The 16,010-nt window shown below is 30.2% G+C and overlaps 1 protein-coding gene across 3 annotated transcripts in view; it reads left to right on the top strand.

Annotated features, from left to right (window-relative positions):
• Positions 1–16,010, top strand: part of LOC106460064 (arginyl-tRNA--protein transferase 1-like) — a 49,135-nt gene that overhangs the window by 3,997 nt on the left and 29,128 nt on the right. For all 3 annotated transcript variants that reach the window (XM_022386679.1, XM_022386680.1, XM_022386681.1), the window contains exons 2-6: positions 4,233–4,296; positions 9,042–9,104; positions 9,845–9,941; positions 12,439–12,583; positions 13,233–13,385. In XM_022386679.1, coding sequence (XP_022242387.1) covers positions 4,233–4,296; positions 9,042–9,104; positions 9,845–9,941; positions 12,439–12,583; positions 13,233–13,385 — 522 coding nt within the window. The remainder of the gene's footprint in view (positions 1–4,232; positions 4,297–9,041; positions 9,105–9,844; positions 9,942–12,438; positions 12,584–13,232; positions 13,386–16,010) is intronic.

Raw genomic sequence — 16,010 nt, forward strand, 5'->3', positions numbered from 1 at the left:
TGTAGTTGTACATAGCACTGTACTGTTCTTAAACTGTGTGTGTGATATTTTACTAGTATACAGTGTAAAACTTACAATAATTGTTTCAGGAAATAATTCATAATTAGTAGTAGGAGTAGTGAAAACAAAATAAAATAATTTAAAAATACAAGTAGTATTAAAATATTTAATAATATCACACTGATATAGACACAATTTGCCAAAAGCATGAGTATAGGCCACATTTTTAAGTTTAACACAAGATCAACAAAATTGTTGGGCTGTTTTTTAATTTTACTTAGCTATAAGTTAGCTCAATGGATTTAAAGGTTAGTTAGAGGAGAGGAAGCAAAGGTTTTGTAATAAATGAAGTTCAGCCAAATTGGATTGGGGTTGCAAATGGAGTAACTCAGGATTATGTGCTAGGATCATTGTTCTTTTTGATGTACATGTACATTAACAATGTGGTTAAGGGAATGGTAAAAATATTGGTCGAATTTGTTGATGATGTTAAAGTTTGGGATATTATTGGGTTCAAAAATGGTACTGTTGTTTTAGATGGTTTCACTAGAGAAAAATCTTACCTTACTAATCTTTTGGACCCCAATGTGGCATTGGTAAGTTTATGGACTTGCAATGCTAAAAACTGGGATTTAATTCCCAATGGTGGACACAACAGATAGCCCAATGTGGCTTTGCTCTAAAAGAGATAAACTAATATTTTGACATTCTTTGAAATGGTTACTGTTTATGAAGTTGAGGGTAAGGGTTTGAATTTGAATTTTCAGAAGAAAATTGACAAGATGCTATCATTAAAGGCTTGTTAAATAAAAAGAAAAATCTATATAGGTTTGGGGGATAAGTTAGCTCATTGGAAAGAAAAATGGCTGAATGGAAGAAAGCAGAGTTCAGTCAAAGTGGACTAATGTCATAAGTTCAAGATCCTTTTCTTTCATAAGGTTATTTCCATTAAAATCATACTTATAATTCAAATTATGAGAATCAATCACGCATTAACCTGCAATTATTATAATTAACATACAGCTGCCATTTATCTACCCAATTCACAAAATGATAATGATCTAAGTCCTTTTATAAAGCTGCAGAAACATCTTCACAGCCAGCAATACCTTAATATCATTAATATGTTTAAGTAATTTATTGATTATTCCTTCACATGTCACTAATGTAAACTAAAAAGAACAAAAGTCCTGACATTGTATACTAAGGTACTTCCTGTTCTGGTTGATCAGTTTATTAAAGTATTCAAGCAGTGTGCTGTTGGTAGTAGGGGAAGTATATTTTAGGTTGTATCTACAGAAATATTGAATACAAGCCTAAAGATATATTTTCTTTGTACGTTGTTGGTTAGGCTACATTTGGAGCAATGTGTTCAGCCTTGGGCTTCTCACCTTAGGAAGGACATTGAATTGTTGGAAAGGATTAAGAGGAGAGCAGCTAGGATGATAACTGGGATAGAAAAGTCATATAAAGACAGGTTAAGATCTCTTAAATAGTTTTTACTTGAAAAAAGAAAAGGTAGAGGGGCTCTCAGATTGAGGTGTTTAAGATTTTTAAGAGAATAAATAGATAGTGATAATACATCATCTTTTTCCATACTTAAATGGAGAGAATTTTGGAAGGGTAGGAGTCATCTTCAGCTAAGAGTTTTATTTACATAACAGAGTAATTGGCCTTTGGATTGTGGTGGAAGCAGTAAATTTAAGAGAAGGCTTGATAAATATTTGAATAATAAGGGCTGGCTTTGAGTTTTATTGTTTAATAGTTTAGTTGGCCCAGACAGACCAACAGGTCCTATTTTTTCTTTAATTGTTATGTTATATATTATGATTTCAATCATTTAGCCAGGGATAACATGTATAAGAGGCTTGGGAAAGCGTAGCCTCCCCAAATAAACGTTTCCTCATAGGGCATTATTCTTACCATCTCAAAAATATTATATAGCATATATGGAGAGGGACAGAGAGATCAAAAGAGTGTTTATGTGAGTCACATAAAAGAGCTTATTCATTGAGGAGCATGGACTGATTCTTCCCAATTGTGCAACCCTCCCACAAACATGACAGAATAGCTTACTCAAACAAAATATTCATTTGCTGCTATTGCATTTGGACAGTTGGGTAAATAAAGGGCAGATTTCATTTAATTGTGCTAAGTTCAGGGTAACATAAGTGGGCTACCTTAATTTAAACTTTAATTACCAACTTGATTGAAATTACTCGATAATGTTATGGAGAAATGTATCATCTTGATTCTTGGTCATTCAGTCTTTTAAACCTTCCAGGTAGTGTGTTGTTCCCAGTGGAAAAGCAAATTACTCGATAATGTTATGGAAAAAAAGTATCATTTTGATTCTTGGTCAGTCAGTCTTTTAAATCTTCCAGGTAGTGTGTTGTTCCCAGTGGAAAAGCAAATTACTCGATAATGTTATAGAAAAAAGTATCATCTTGATTCTTGGTCAGTCAGTCTTTTAAACCTTCCAGGTAGTGTGTTGTTCCCAGTGTAAAAGCAAATTAGATTTAGTGTCTTGTCTACAGGAATATTGAATACAAGTCTAAAGAGCAGCATATCTCAGCCCAGGAGTCTTTATTCAAAATTGGGTTATCAGAATGGGTGAAAGGGTTGTGAAAAGACCATAAGTAGGTAATTATTTATTTATTTAACTGGCCAGATGCTTTTTTATTTGCACTAGAACTATTTACTGGATCATGATTGGCTATGTTTGCAAATTGTTATGAGCCAAAAAAGGCTGAGAACTATTGGTTTAAAATATTGCATTTAGTCTTGGGATCCTTACTTTAAGAAGGACATTGAGTTCTTGGAATGGGTTCTAAAGAAGGTTACTAGGAAGACACCTGGGATTGATGGGCTGTAATATGAGGTCAGGTTAAGGTCAAGGGTTTCAGGCAGGTTTTATTCCTATTGTCACCAAACTTGCTTGATTTGTCTTTATTATGGCAAAGCTACTATCATTAATTTTGAACTGCTGACCAGAGGAAAGGCAACTGTTTGGAAACACCAATTATAATCATTTTTTTGCTTTTTTTTCTTTGAACTGCTGACAAGAGGGAAGGCAACTTCCTGGCATCACCAACCTAATCCACTAATTCTCCATCTCTATTCTTATCTACATTCTATCCATTTTACTAAAATTGTGACGGCTTATTGGCTAAAAAAAATGTTTTCCACAGAATCAGCTCACTATACCATTTTATTATCTTTAGTGAATTTTAGTTTATTACCAGAGCCGTATTTAGGCTTTTTTAAATCGGATAATGCTTTACTACTATATTGAAACTTTTAGCACTATCTGTCACTCAGTGTTTTAAATACTTGTATTTATACTGAACTCTCACTTCAACCAAGTACAGGAAGTTTCTATAATCTAGGTATACTTTTATGAACATTCTTGATTTTAATGTCATGTGCCCTTCAGCTAAGATTGTAAATACTGGAAATATAACTTACAAAATTATAGATTTTATTAAATAGCAGACAGCCAGTAACACTCAAGTTACTTTTATTTATTAAAAGGTATAAACAGTAGTATAAATAATTATAATTTTGAGCTGTACAGAATTAGGCCTGTAAAATTTTAATAATCTAGAAAAGAACAAAAACTGTCCAGTGATTCTTGTTAGTTTACAAAGTTGTAAAGGTGAAAAAATCCAAGTTATTTACATTAAATGATTACTATTGCTACTTTATATTGTACATTTCATGGCATTTATAACACTTTCAACACATGTAACTGAATGTATTACACATACAATTTACTTCATTTTTTCATTTTACACAATTAAGCTTGTTTAACTTAAATATAGTTATCAGATATTTATATAACAAAATTATATAATAAAGTACTTCCAAATTTTAAACCTTCAATTTCAATTGAATAAGGCATCAGTAAAAGAAAAATAAACAAAATAAGAGAAAAGGGTGAACAAGTATTAATTTGTTTATCTCTTGTTGCAGTTTGGTACAACATTTCCTTATTTCAAAACATTGTACAAATTGGTTGTTTTTTGTAGGGATTTATGTGTGTTTTATGTTATAGTATTTCATGTGTCATTCCAATTTATACAGATTGATAACGATGCTTTTCTCCTTCCAAAAATATATAGTAATTACATCTGTTGCAGTAAGATTAAAAAATTTTATTATAAAATATATGTACATAAAGTAATGACATTCGTCTTTACTACCTTTGAAAATAATTATTATTATTTCAGGAATGTGGGCACATGCACTTACTGTACAAGATTATCAAAACCTCATTGACAGAGGTTGGAGGAGGTATGTATACAGTTAAAATAAATATATATATATATACGTATACATAAGCTGACTTGTATTAAAGGCATATCTTTAGCAGTCATGTATTATGTCTAGTGTATGTTAATTATAAGTTTTCAGAATCTGTGTTTATAAGGTATAAAAAGTATAAATATAATGCTTAATGTATATTTTATTTCTAGTAATATTGAGTATGTTACATTAAAACAATTTTGGAGCCTCATCATATCGTCAGCTAATTTTGACATGTATGGTCGTGAACTATCTGATAACTGTTCCTCGTGACAATAACTCAGCAGCATAGTTTCCATTGCAAAAGAAACTGTGGTAAGGCTATCCTGTCTGAACCATACAATTATCCCTGCATGCTTTCAATAATTCATCTGTTGTTTAAAGACAGTGGTTTCCCAGCATCTGTTTCAAGAGTTGTCACATAGAAATCCATAAGCACTGAATTCTTGAACTTGATCAGTATGTCTTTGTATGGAATAGCATGAATAACCATTTCATTCTACAATTGCTTGAGGTATGCAATTGTTAAACAAATGTGTTGTGGAAGCAGATTGTGTATACATGACTTGTATCACTTTTCTAGACAGTGATCCTTTTTGATTATGTTGCATACTCTTGCCAATGGCCTTTGTGAATTATCACCTGTTACAAGATTATACATTTTGTTTACCAGGGCTAGGGTACATTTCACAGGTCTATATCTGGATGCTCCTGTTGCACCAGTTTTATCCATAAACCATGTTTTGAAAATTCTAAGTCCCTTATCTGAACACATCTTTGTGATCTGAGTATATGAATATTTTGAGACGGAAGGAGTTGTTACATACCCTTCCCAGAAGCGATCAGTTTTTGATGGTACCATAGAATAAATGATGTCATTTGCTTGTTCGGCAGATTGAAATTGAGAAGTATTTTAAACTGTTTGTGTTTCAATATAGTAGTATAACTAACATGTTGTAATCAACTCTCTAGTAGCTGATAATAAATGGTTTAAGCGTATAACAAAATTTAGCTACTTAGACATTCATTTAGATACTCCTTTGAGTAATGTCACGTTGCTACAGGTGTTAAGGAATAGTGTTATCTGTAAAGTACTTAATTTTAATTCTGCTGTGATTTATGAACTAAGGTGAGCACAAGTTTCTAATTGAGCATTATACATCTAAACACAAATCATTTCTCTAAATGATTGTAGGTAATAAGAAGAAAAAAAGAGAATATTTGGAATTTGAACATATCTTAGCACCTAACAAATTTGAGTTTTTAAAAGCTGTTTATTTTGCTACAAATCGGAAGTAAAATGTTAGCCACTGTCGTGATAAATGTAATCTGTATTTTTCACAGTATTACATCATGGATACCTATGTTCTATTTTGAGCAGAACCTTTCAAAAAAAGGTCATGCGGGCTGTCTAGTAAGTAATAAAACATAAATTTGGTTCAATAATATTATAAAGCTTACTCTATGTTAGGTTTTGTTTAGTGGGAGAAAAAAGAAGTATTATTACAGTTGATCAAATCATATCACATTTAGCAGCTTAAGAAGTAGTAATGGAAAATATCTTTTTTTGAATAAAAATAATTTGAAATACACTGCTCTCAATTTAAAAAGAAAATATAACCACTGATATAACTTAACTGTTAAGATACAAGAACAATGGTACTGTACGTCACTCTATACATATGAGTGTTTAAGTCCCTAGTATTTTATTCCTTTGTAAATATGCAAGTTACATCATTACTTATATCAATATTTAATACCTTTCATAACGGTGTTAGTTTTCTTGATATTGTGTTGAAATGTAGTCTAATTTCTAGCAGTTTATATTATTTCTGATTGTTCTTTAGCATTTTGATTTGTTTGGTGAATATTTTACAAAAGTATCTGTATGATTTCGAGATTTCACATTTTTGATGGTAAAACTTAGTTTTAATGGGGTATCACACATCATTATATAATAGATTGATGTATTAAACAAAGAAGAGTGTTTCTGTTTATATTTTAATTTCACTTATTATTTTATAGCCATTCTGAGCTCAACATTAATGACTGTACTTCACTGATCTTGACATGTAACACAAAACCTGTCTACTGGACAGATAATAATTTAACATGCTGATACTGATGTAACATTTACTAAATATTTCTGTCTATGCCATTTTTCTGAAACTTTCACGTTATCTTGGGACAAGCAAATAATTGTTTTTTTTAAACGAGATATATTATTACTATATTTGACTTCAGATATTGTTCACTATGTTTTCTTACCATTATCACGATAAACACAACAGTTTCTCTCTCAGAATGTATTTATAATAAAGTGGCTAATGTATATACATATCATCAATCCTTTATCAAGTGAAAGGTATGAAAAATTGGTCATTGTTACAGAAACTGTTACAAGTACAAATGCATCATCCCATGTTTGAGTTGTAAAAACAAAATGAAGTTATATAATTTTGTTTATGTGAGGAAAAAGTTAAATACTGATAGGTATTTTTTAATTTGTTATGTAATATGTGTAAGTGGGTAAAACTTAAATCAATTTTTTAAAATAAAGTACTACACTATTATTGTATCGTGGTTGGATGGAAGAAAGCAAAAGGTTGTTATTAATGGAGTCCACTTAAACTGGATCCTTGTTACTGTTGGAGTGCCTGAAGGCTCAGTGCTTGGTCCTTTGCTTTTTCTCATTTATTTAATAATAGTGGTAGGAAATAATTATTCAATAAGTATGCTGATGACAAACTTGAGTATTTTTAATTATGTTTAGGATGTTGAGATATTAGGAAATGACTTGGATGAATTGGTAAGTTGGACAAACAAGTTAGCAAATAACTTTTATTCTAAAAAGTGCAAGGTAATGCATTTGAGATACCATAATTTGGATCTTGTATTGAGTGTAGATGGGAACCCACTCAAGTGTAGTTTATGAAAAGGATCTTGGTATAGTAGTTAAGTCACTTAAATCATTTAGGTAGTCTGTTGCTTGTAGTAAGGTTAATTGATTTTGGGGGTGTATGTATAGACATAGATTATAAGACAAAAGAGATCATTTTCTTTCTATACAAAACACTAATTAGGTACTCCTTAGAGACTGTGGATGGTTTTGGTCTCCTTATCTAAGAAAGTTATCTAAGTTAACTTACTGGAAAGGGTTCAGAGGAGGGCTACTAGGATAACTAGGCATGGAAAGGTTATCTTAAAGGCATAGATTAAGATCTCTTAACTTATGTTCTCTTGAAAAGGTAAAAGGTGATGTTATTGAAGTTTACAATATTATTCAGTGGATTGATTGGATTAAGACCCCAGATTCTCTGTAATATATCCTGAATATAATAGGAAGAAAGTTTAAGATTTGTAAGATCCAGCTAAGACCATTTTATTTTCAGCACTTGATAAGAGTTCAAAGGAGGAATCAATGATTTCTTGAAAATAATGGATGGCTTTACATTTTTACTTTTCCCAAGAATGGGTGTGCAAGGACAGTCTTAAAAGACCAGATGGTGTGTTTGTTTTCTTATGTTATGAACTTGAAATTACAAAAATTCTTTGATCTATTTTGAGAAAGTTTGTTAAATAAACAAATAGCAAAATAACGTACAGTGCGTGTAACTAAATGACAGTACCTACATATTCCTAAAGTTAATTTTTGGTCTTGAAATTTCAAGCAGTGATTAAATAAAGTTTAACTATGTAGTTAATATACATTCTTGAATTGTATTTACTTTTACTTGGATATTAGACATATTATTTTAACGTTATACTCTGACTGTTTGAATTTAATTTATATAAATATTCAACTTGAATCATTAGCTTACTGTGATTTTTTCTTTGTTTTAAATGTGTAACACAGCAATTTGTTCATCATAAAAGATGATCAAATGTTGAAAGACAGTAAATAGTCTACAACTAGCTTTGAATGGATGTACAGATCTTATACATTTTTTTATTTTAAGTACTCTTACATTTTGTTCAATGTGTGTAAATCCCCCCAGTGGCACAGTAGTATATCTGTAGACTTATCCTGCTAGAAACTGGGTTTCGATACCCGTGGTGGGCATAACACAGATAGCCCTTTGTGTAGCTTTGTGCTTAATAACAAACAACAACAATGAGTGTAGAATTTTTCATTGAATGAAACATAACTGTTACATGATATTTATTATGCAAAATAATAAACCTTGTTTACTAGTCATGTATAGCTTGTTATAGATTAATTACTATGTAACTTGATATTTATACAGAATAGTTTCTTTAAATCTGAGTCTTAATGTTGTATTTTTGTTTTGTGACTTTTGTTAATACTTACCTCTGTGTGACATTAACTGGAGTAACACAAACACAGAAAATGTCATGCAACTTAAAACTTTTTTTAACCATTAAAACAAATCTGTGTATTAAAACTTTTTAGTTACATTTAATCTCTTAATTAATGTGTGTCTTAAGTGAAGAATTTCATTCATAAGTTCATGGTATTTTACTTTCATTTTTACCTGGACAGTCTATTGCTTGGTTTGGAAAGGTGAATTTAACCAATCCAAAGGACAAATAGTTCTCTAAACTTTTAATCTAGGCCTGCCAGGTATGTAAGGTATGGATAGCTATTTTAAATTAGCAAGCTATGAATTAACCTTTAAAAAGATTATAAGAATGAATTGTAATATAATACAATGAACACATATGTAGTATACACTGATAATAATAATAATATAGAAATTTATGCTTTTCAGAAGTGGGAAGTACTGTTACAAGCCCACTATGGAAATCACTTGCTGTCCTAATTATACTATCAGGTAAGTAAGCTTGCTTTTTTGTAGCTTAAAGTACATTTTAAACAATTATTTATGTGAGAAATCATCAGTTTGGGCATTGTTTGTATGTTATATCAATCAAATTGTAAATATTGAATAATTGTTAATTTCTTTAGGTCACTTTGTTCCTTCCTTAACAGTATCTTGTATATTTGTAGGCCAGGTTTTTCTTCTCGTGCCAGTAATTCTATTTTACTGAATTAGTTTTTGTATCTAGTGACTAGTTTGAAGTCCTTATAAACTGGAAAGAATGAAATTGTAGTTTTTGCCTATTTAAGAATAAATTTAAACTGCCATAATTTTCTATTTAAATCAAAAATTCATATTTTGACAAAATTGATTTCATTTTTCTGTCAATATCAGGCAATAAATATAATCTCTAGTGTGACTCACACTTTTCCAATTAGAAACAAGAAACAGAACATCTAAATGTTGTAAGTTGTAGTATCACTCAAAATCTTCCACCAGAGGTAGCAATTCCTCATGAAGTAAAGCAGTGCAAAAGAATGAGGAAAACTTTTAAAGCAAGAAAATACTTTGCTTAACCAAAAAATTTGACTCATTTTGTATTTAAAGAAAAATGGACAAGAAACTAATATATATCTTTGAAGGTTGAAATCTCACATAGAGGTGTTAAAATGGGTATTTGTAAAAAACTCGACAATCCATAGCTTGAATCTGATAAAAATACCTGTAACAGTGTATTAAAATCAAATTTACAGGTGTGATTCTGAAGCTATCAAACTTACTACATCACAAAAGAAAGTGTTGAAAAAAGTGTACAATTTTCTAGCATTTGGGAGAAAATCGATACAAAGTGTAAGTAGTTTTGTTCAACTATATACATGTTTTTATTTTAGAGACAAATTCAAGAATATCAGTGTTTCATTGGTATTTTAAACTTTGATTAATAGTTACTTGGAATGTTAATTCACTTGTAGTGCTTTGCCATTTTAGTTCATTTATTATTACAACTCTTATAGCAAAATAATCAACTAATGAAAATTAGTGTTTTTGATTATTCCACTATCCAAGTAAGTGAGATATTGGTATTATGATTTCACATTATTATTTTCAATTAATCCAAGGTTATGTTAATCAGTTAGAGTGAAGACTCCCTAATATAATCAATTAATCAAAATTCATGTTTTCAAAATGAGTTATTGACTACTACCGTTGTCATGATTGTGCATCACGGTATACAAGTGATCTGCTTGTACACTATTGATGAATCTGAGTGTGTAGTTTTTTGTTTGTTTGTTTGTTTTCATTTTTTCTTCATATATTTACTTCCCATAAGGATGTGGGTTACAGACCGAAGTCCTTCTTTTGAACAGACATTTGGCTAAATAATGTTTAATTAAAAAAACTTTAGGGAAATTGTAATTGTTGTTGATGTACCGTGACAAACCCGATTTTTAGTAACGTTTAATAGTTCTTTATAGAATTATCATTTATTAAAGTATAATATACATGATATACATCAGTTATGAGTTTGTAATAGCAGCTATCAAAATTAACTAAACTAATAATATAAGGATTATAACATTGTTATAGTTTATGACTGTGCTATAATGTTCTCTTTCAATAGTTTTTGTATTATAAAGTTTCTTGTGTCTGAATGTCTGTCTCTGACAAAAGTTTTCTAAGTTCCTTACATCTGATCACCATGACACCTCCATGAGTACTTTTATGTGGTTCAGATCTCTGTGATATGTAAAAGTACAAGTTAAATAATGTATTGAAAATAATAACACTAATGTAAAGAAGCCGAATAGTAGGGGTGAAGTTGTGGAAAATTTTGTGACATCATTCTGTTGTCCTGCATAATGAATGAAACAAATGCATATCTTTGTAAAGCCAGTAAAATAAATGCTGTTTGTGGCATGGGAATCTTTTCTAGTTTATTCTTTATCATCCATGGAAAGGTTTTTACCATTGCCATAATTGTATGGGTGGAGATAATAAAGGGTTTATAAAGAATAGTCTTGAAAGACTATGATTTATGAAGGATTATTTGTGCTTTATAAGAACAATTTTCAAATGGTAATACAATAGGATATTGCTGCACATACAGACCTTAGTATTATGGACAACATGTTTAGCACCTACATATTTGATTCAGTTTCACTGTGCATGAATAAGCTTATGGCTAGACAAATAGAAAAAGCCTATACAGTAAAAAAAATAATCACGGTGAGATTGTTAAATAAAATGGAGCAAAGGACACAACATTTTAAAAGGACCCTTCATTGTTCTCTATGGAAATGGAATATATCACATATCACAGCATATAGGATAGCAGTAAGATTTAAGCTGTTCCAGAGCAACTGCAAAATGAAAGCTATAGTTACGAAAGAAAATCCTCCAATCCAAACAGCCATTGCAGTAAAACTCCTTACACTGCTAATAAGATAATAAACGAGGATTTGAAACTGATGAAACTTCATAAACCAAATACTTGCAAGCTTTCAGCCACACCTCAAAATCATTGGCTGTTTTCATAAGAGTGATAATTAAAGAAATAATCCCATTTCACCACGTACTGGGGACGTCCTTCAGTGAAGCTTCAATGGACTTTTATATGTTTGTTTTGTTTTTTCAGTTTTGTCCTTTAAAACTATTGTTAACTTACAGTGGAAGACCTATGGAGTGGTTATTAAGATGTTTGTTATACGACTAATCATGCCATTCTTTGCAGAAACTGCTCACAATACAAATTCTAAAGTCATACATAATCATGGCCATCAGATGGAGCTTGAGCAACAATAGAAAAAATAGTTCCACGAAACATAGTTCTTCTAAAGTGTGATTAATCCTTCATTAAAAAAAAACTTACGTAGTACAAGACTACGGTACTGTGTTTTTGTAGCTTTTAGTAACCAAGTGATAGTCATTAAAGACTTAGTTTGAAGATATTTTGTTACTGTTGAGCATTTTCATTTATTATTCGTAGCTATTAAGGAAAAGTCCTCTCCTATGTTTAACTTCAAATATGTTTATATGGATGATCTGAAAGTTTATTTTTTTTAGTTTTCTGATCTACTTTTTAATTTTGTAATGTATTATGTTCAACCAATGTATTATTTGGATTGTCTTTAATGATTAATTGTTCTAAGAAATTATGCAAGTACCTGTGGTCTTTTTATTATAATTATGTCTAATGAGTTACAGGTACTAACTGTTTATTTCAATATGTGTAAACTAGAAATTTTCACCATTAACTTACTTTTTTCAATTGTAATTTGACGAACATGAACTAGTTTGATTATAAATAAAACTAAGTTATATTAAGGTATATTTCATATTTTACTAGGACATCAAGTCATCAAATACTTTAGATGATGTGAAGTCTACAGATGAACCTATCTCTGACTTTCCTGATTCTGAATTAGTTAGTAAAATAGCAGAAAGGACTGAAAAAGATGACAGAAATAGAATTGTATGGAATAAGAATGAAGGTGTGGGAATAACAAATGTATTTAATAGTCTTTATTATGTAGCAGTACAAAAATTATTGCCACTTACTAAAAGAAAAAAAGTGTAGTTTACTCTTTCAGCCACAGGACTGATAATTGGATGAAGTTACAATGGGCTGTCTTAGAATTATCATCATGTTGTTAAAATATCATGAAAAAATTCATAGTAAAACAGCTAACATAGATATACATGTACTAAGTAAATCTTTTGGAAGTAATGATGAAGAAGTTATATGAGCACATTGGACTACACTTTGCATATCACTGTATAAATTATTATTATACTTGATGTGTGTTTGAATTGTCTTCTGCTCTTTTTTTCATATAAGTATGCAAGAAAACTAACACAGATGATCAGTTTGATTATTAAGTGATTCAAAAGAGACAAATGCTCTTTAAAAGAAGAGAATTTAGTCTGAAAGATTTTATAGTAACAGTAAATGTCATCTACCTAGCTCAGGTGAATATTTTTCAACACTGCGAGATTGAGTTTTTATTATTAGAACAACTGAAATATAAATATTGTTGAAAAAGTTTGAAGCATAATGAATTTTGATTCCCTAAAGTTTTTTTCATTAGCCTATTTTGAATTTTTGTTGTATATTAATTTTTTTCATTATTATTATTTCAGGTATTGCATCTTGTAGTAACTTTCTTGAAAGTTCGCATCTCAAGCCAGCAGACAGCTTAAAAAGAAAAGATGATACGGATAATTTTCATCCAAATCAAGGAGCAACCAAAAGTGAAAAGCAGAGTTATTCAAAATCTGAAATCCCCAAACCAGGTATATTGCTGTTTAGGAAATGTTTTGAACAGAATTATAAATGTGAACAAGGTGAGGTACCCATCCTTTGTCTGGATTATGAAATTAAAAAAAATGTGTGAGTGGATGCTATGATAAATAACACAAAACTCCTAACTTTCACACAATTTATTTATAACATATCATATTTTTTGAAGCATTTATTAATACTTCACCAAAAGTTTTGTATAAGCTTTAATCCTATGGACATGGGTAGGGGTCAGAGGGCATGTCATCATATTTGTAGACTTGTATTCAAAATTTTATTTAACTATTATTTTAAAAACGCATGTCAATAAGTTTGGCATCAAACTGTAGATTATAATTCAAATTTTAATATTTTACATTAGTTGATTTCTTAATTTGAAAGTAAATATTAAAAAAAGAGGCTAAATATCAATTTTTGCGTGTCACATGGTATGTTGCCTTCTGAGTTTGGTCAGATTACATTTTATGAAGCCCACAATACAACGTCTGTAGTTTCTTATGAATTATAAACTCAAATTTCCAGTTTTTACAAGCTAGAATGTAAAATAAGGACCTATTTTTTCCCATTTGCTGAGCTATCTCAATGTTTAGCAAATCCACCATATTGGCTTCGCCCACCACTTCATCACTTGAGAAGACTTGTTTATCTACTTGTAATTTTGTATACCAATAATCTTATAACCAATCGAAAGTTCTACATTTCTTCTTCTTAATTCTGTCACTTTTCTAAGTTAATTAGAGAGAAAAGCTCTTATATCGTTGGAAAGTTTGAAGTATTACGATAAATGCTATTTACTGAACAGAAATTAGATTTTTTAAACCAAATACAATTTAGTTAGGAAGCTTGGTAAATTACAATGGATTTTGGGGTATCGAAATAGTAATTTATAATTTTTTGGCATTCTAAAATGCATATATAAAGTCTACAGAAGTTATTATTTTTCCATCTCCATGTGTGAATTTGGACGAGGGTTAGCAAGTATGACTCACGAGTGCAAACAACGACTTCATAGCATCATAAGTAGTAGAGATCATTCTTTTCCAAATATTTGTTATTTACTGTTCAATGCTTTAAGAAAAATAACAGACATTATTAAGTCTGTATAAAAGTCAATGAAATATATTTATCATTGATAAACTGATCTTAACACTTAGAAAGGAACATCTTTACATACAAGTGTATAGATCAAGGAAACTCTGTATCAAAATATTTCAGTAAGAAACCAATATTAAAAATAAGAAAAAATTGAGAAGTTTTAGAACATATTATTGTACATTCAAACCAAAAGTAATCACTCAATAATTTGTTTCTAAACTGATAAGCAAGAAGGCTATAAAAGTAATTAATATGTAAAAGAATAAAAACTTGTTAGGTAAGATAAGGAAAAAATAATCTAAGTCTTCTTGGGGTATATGAATGAGCAGCTTGAGCATTATGCTATTCGATACGGTAACGTGGGCTGCACGTGTGCCATATAATTTTCAACTTGTGTTGGGGTATTTCTAGTCGGATACAGTTCAGAAGTCAATGAAACAAAAAATATATATAGAAATAGATGTTTACTGTTACAAGAATTAAGCTACTTAGAACACATTTGTAATTGCCTATTACAATTTGCAGTCATTCTAGAACAAAAAAAAGGGTAATTTAGATTTATTTCCTAATTTTTATTATGGTTATGAGGTTGGTCAAATCATTTAACAACATATAGAGTTTGGGTAGAGAAACCAGCAGACAAAATATAAGCATTTTAAATGTATTTAGGGGGTTTTATGTAAATAAAATGAGATTTTTGAGATGAAGTATTTTTAATCTAAACATGAAAATCACTTTGCACTCAGACTAGTAAGAAAAGACTTGATATATTCACGGACAAATCTTTTTTTTTTAGTTTATTAAAAATACTTCACTAAAAAATATGATCTTTGTATGTAAAAGACTTGTAATGTTTATTGAAATTCTGCTAAATATTATAAAGATATACACACTGTATTAAAATTTAGTAGTATCAAAACTATAACTTTAAATCAGTACAAAGTGGTCATCTGGTAAGTCAATCAGACTGAGCCTGTGTGGACAGATTTAATAACTCCATATGTATATACTTAAAACATGGTATACACTGTGCAATTGTCAGGGTGACTTTGTAGGAAGAGATAATGGCCAAAGTAGAGGCAGTAGGGGTGCTTTCTGTTACCTTCTTTCAATACCCACATCTTAATATCCTTACACAGTGTTTTACATGATTAATTAATTGACAGTCATTGGCCACAGAAGTGTGTTATGGGCCAAAGTTGAAAGACCACGGGTCAAAGTAGGAAGTGGGTATAATTCAAGAAATGGTTCTTTATATTAATATTTTGGTGGGTGTTAGAGTAGAAACTTCAGCTGAGTTTATGTATTATTGCAATAGTGGTGCCCATTTTTTTCATTGCATTCCTTGGAGAGAGTGCTAACGCGCACTCTGAGATATACAAGACATTTGTGTGCCCTCCCCCTCACACTCTGTATATGTCATCTTATAGAAAATGTAAAAAAAATATTTTTGTGTGTAATGATGTCACGCCATCTATGAATGTAGTTAATGTTAACATATGTCAAAGATAATAAATGCTCAG

The sequence above is a fragment of the Limulus polyphemus genome, unplaced genomic scaffold, assembly GCF_000517525.1.
Source record: "Limulus polyphemus unplaced genomic scaffold, Limulus_polyphemus-2.1.2 Scaffold700, whole genome shotgun sequence".
Taxonomy (NCBI): Eukaryota; Metazoa; Arthropoda; class Merostomata; order Xiphosura; family Limulidae; genus Limulus; species Limulus polyphemus.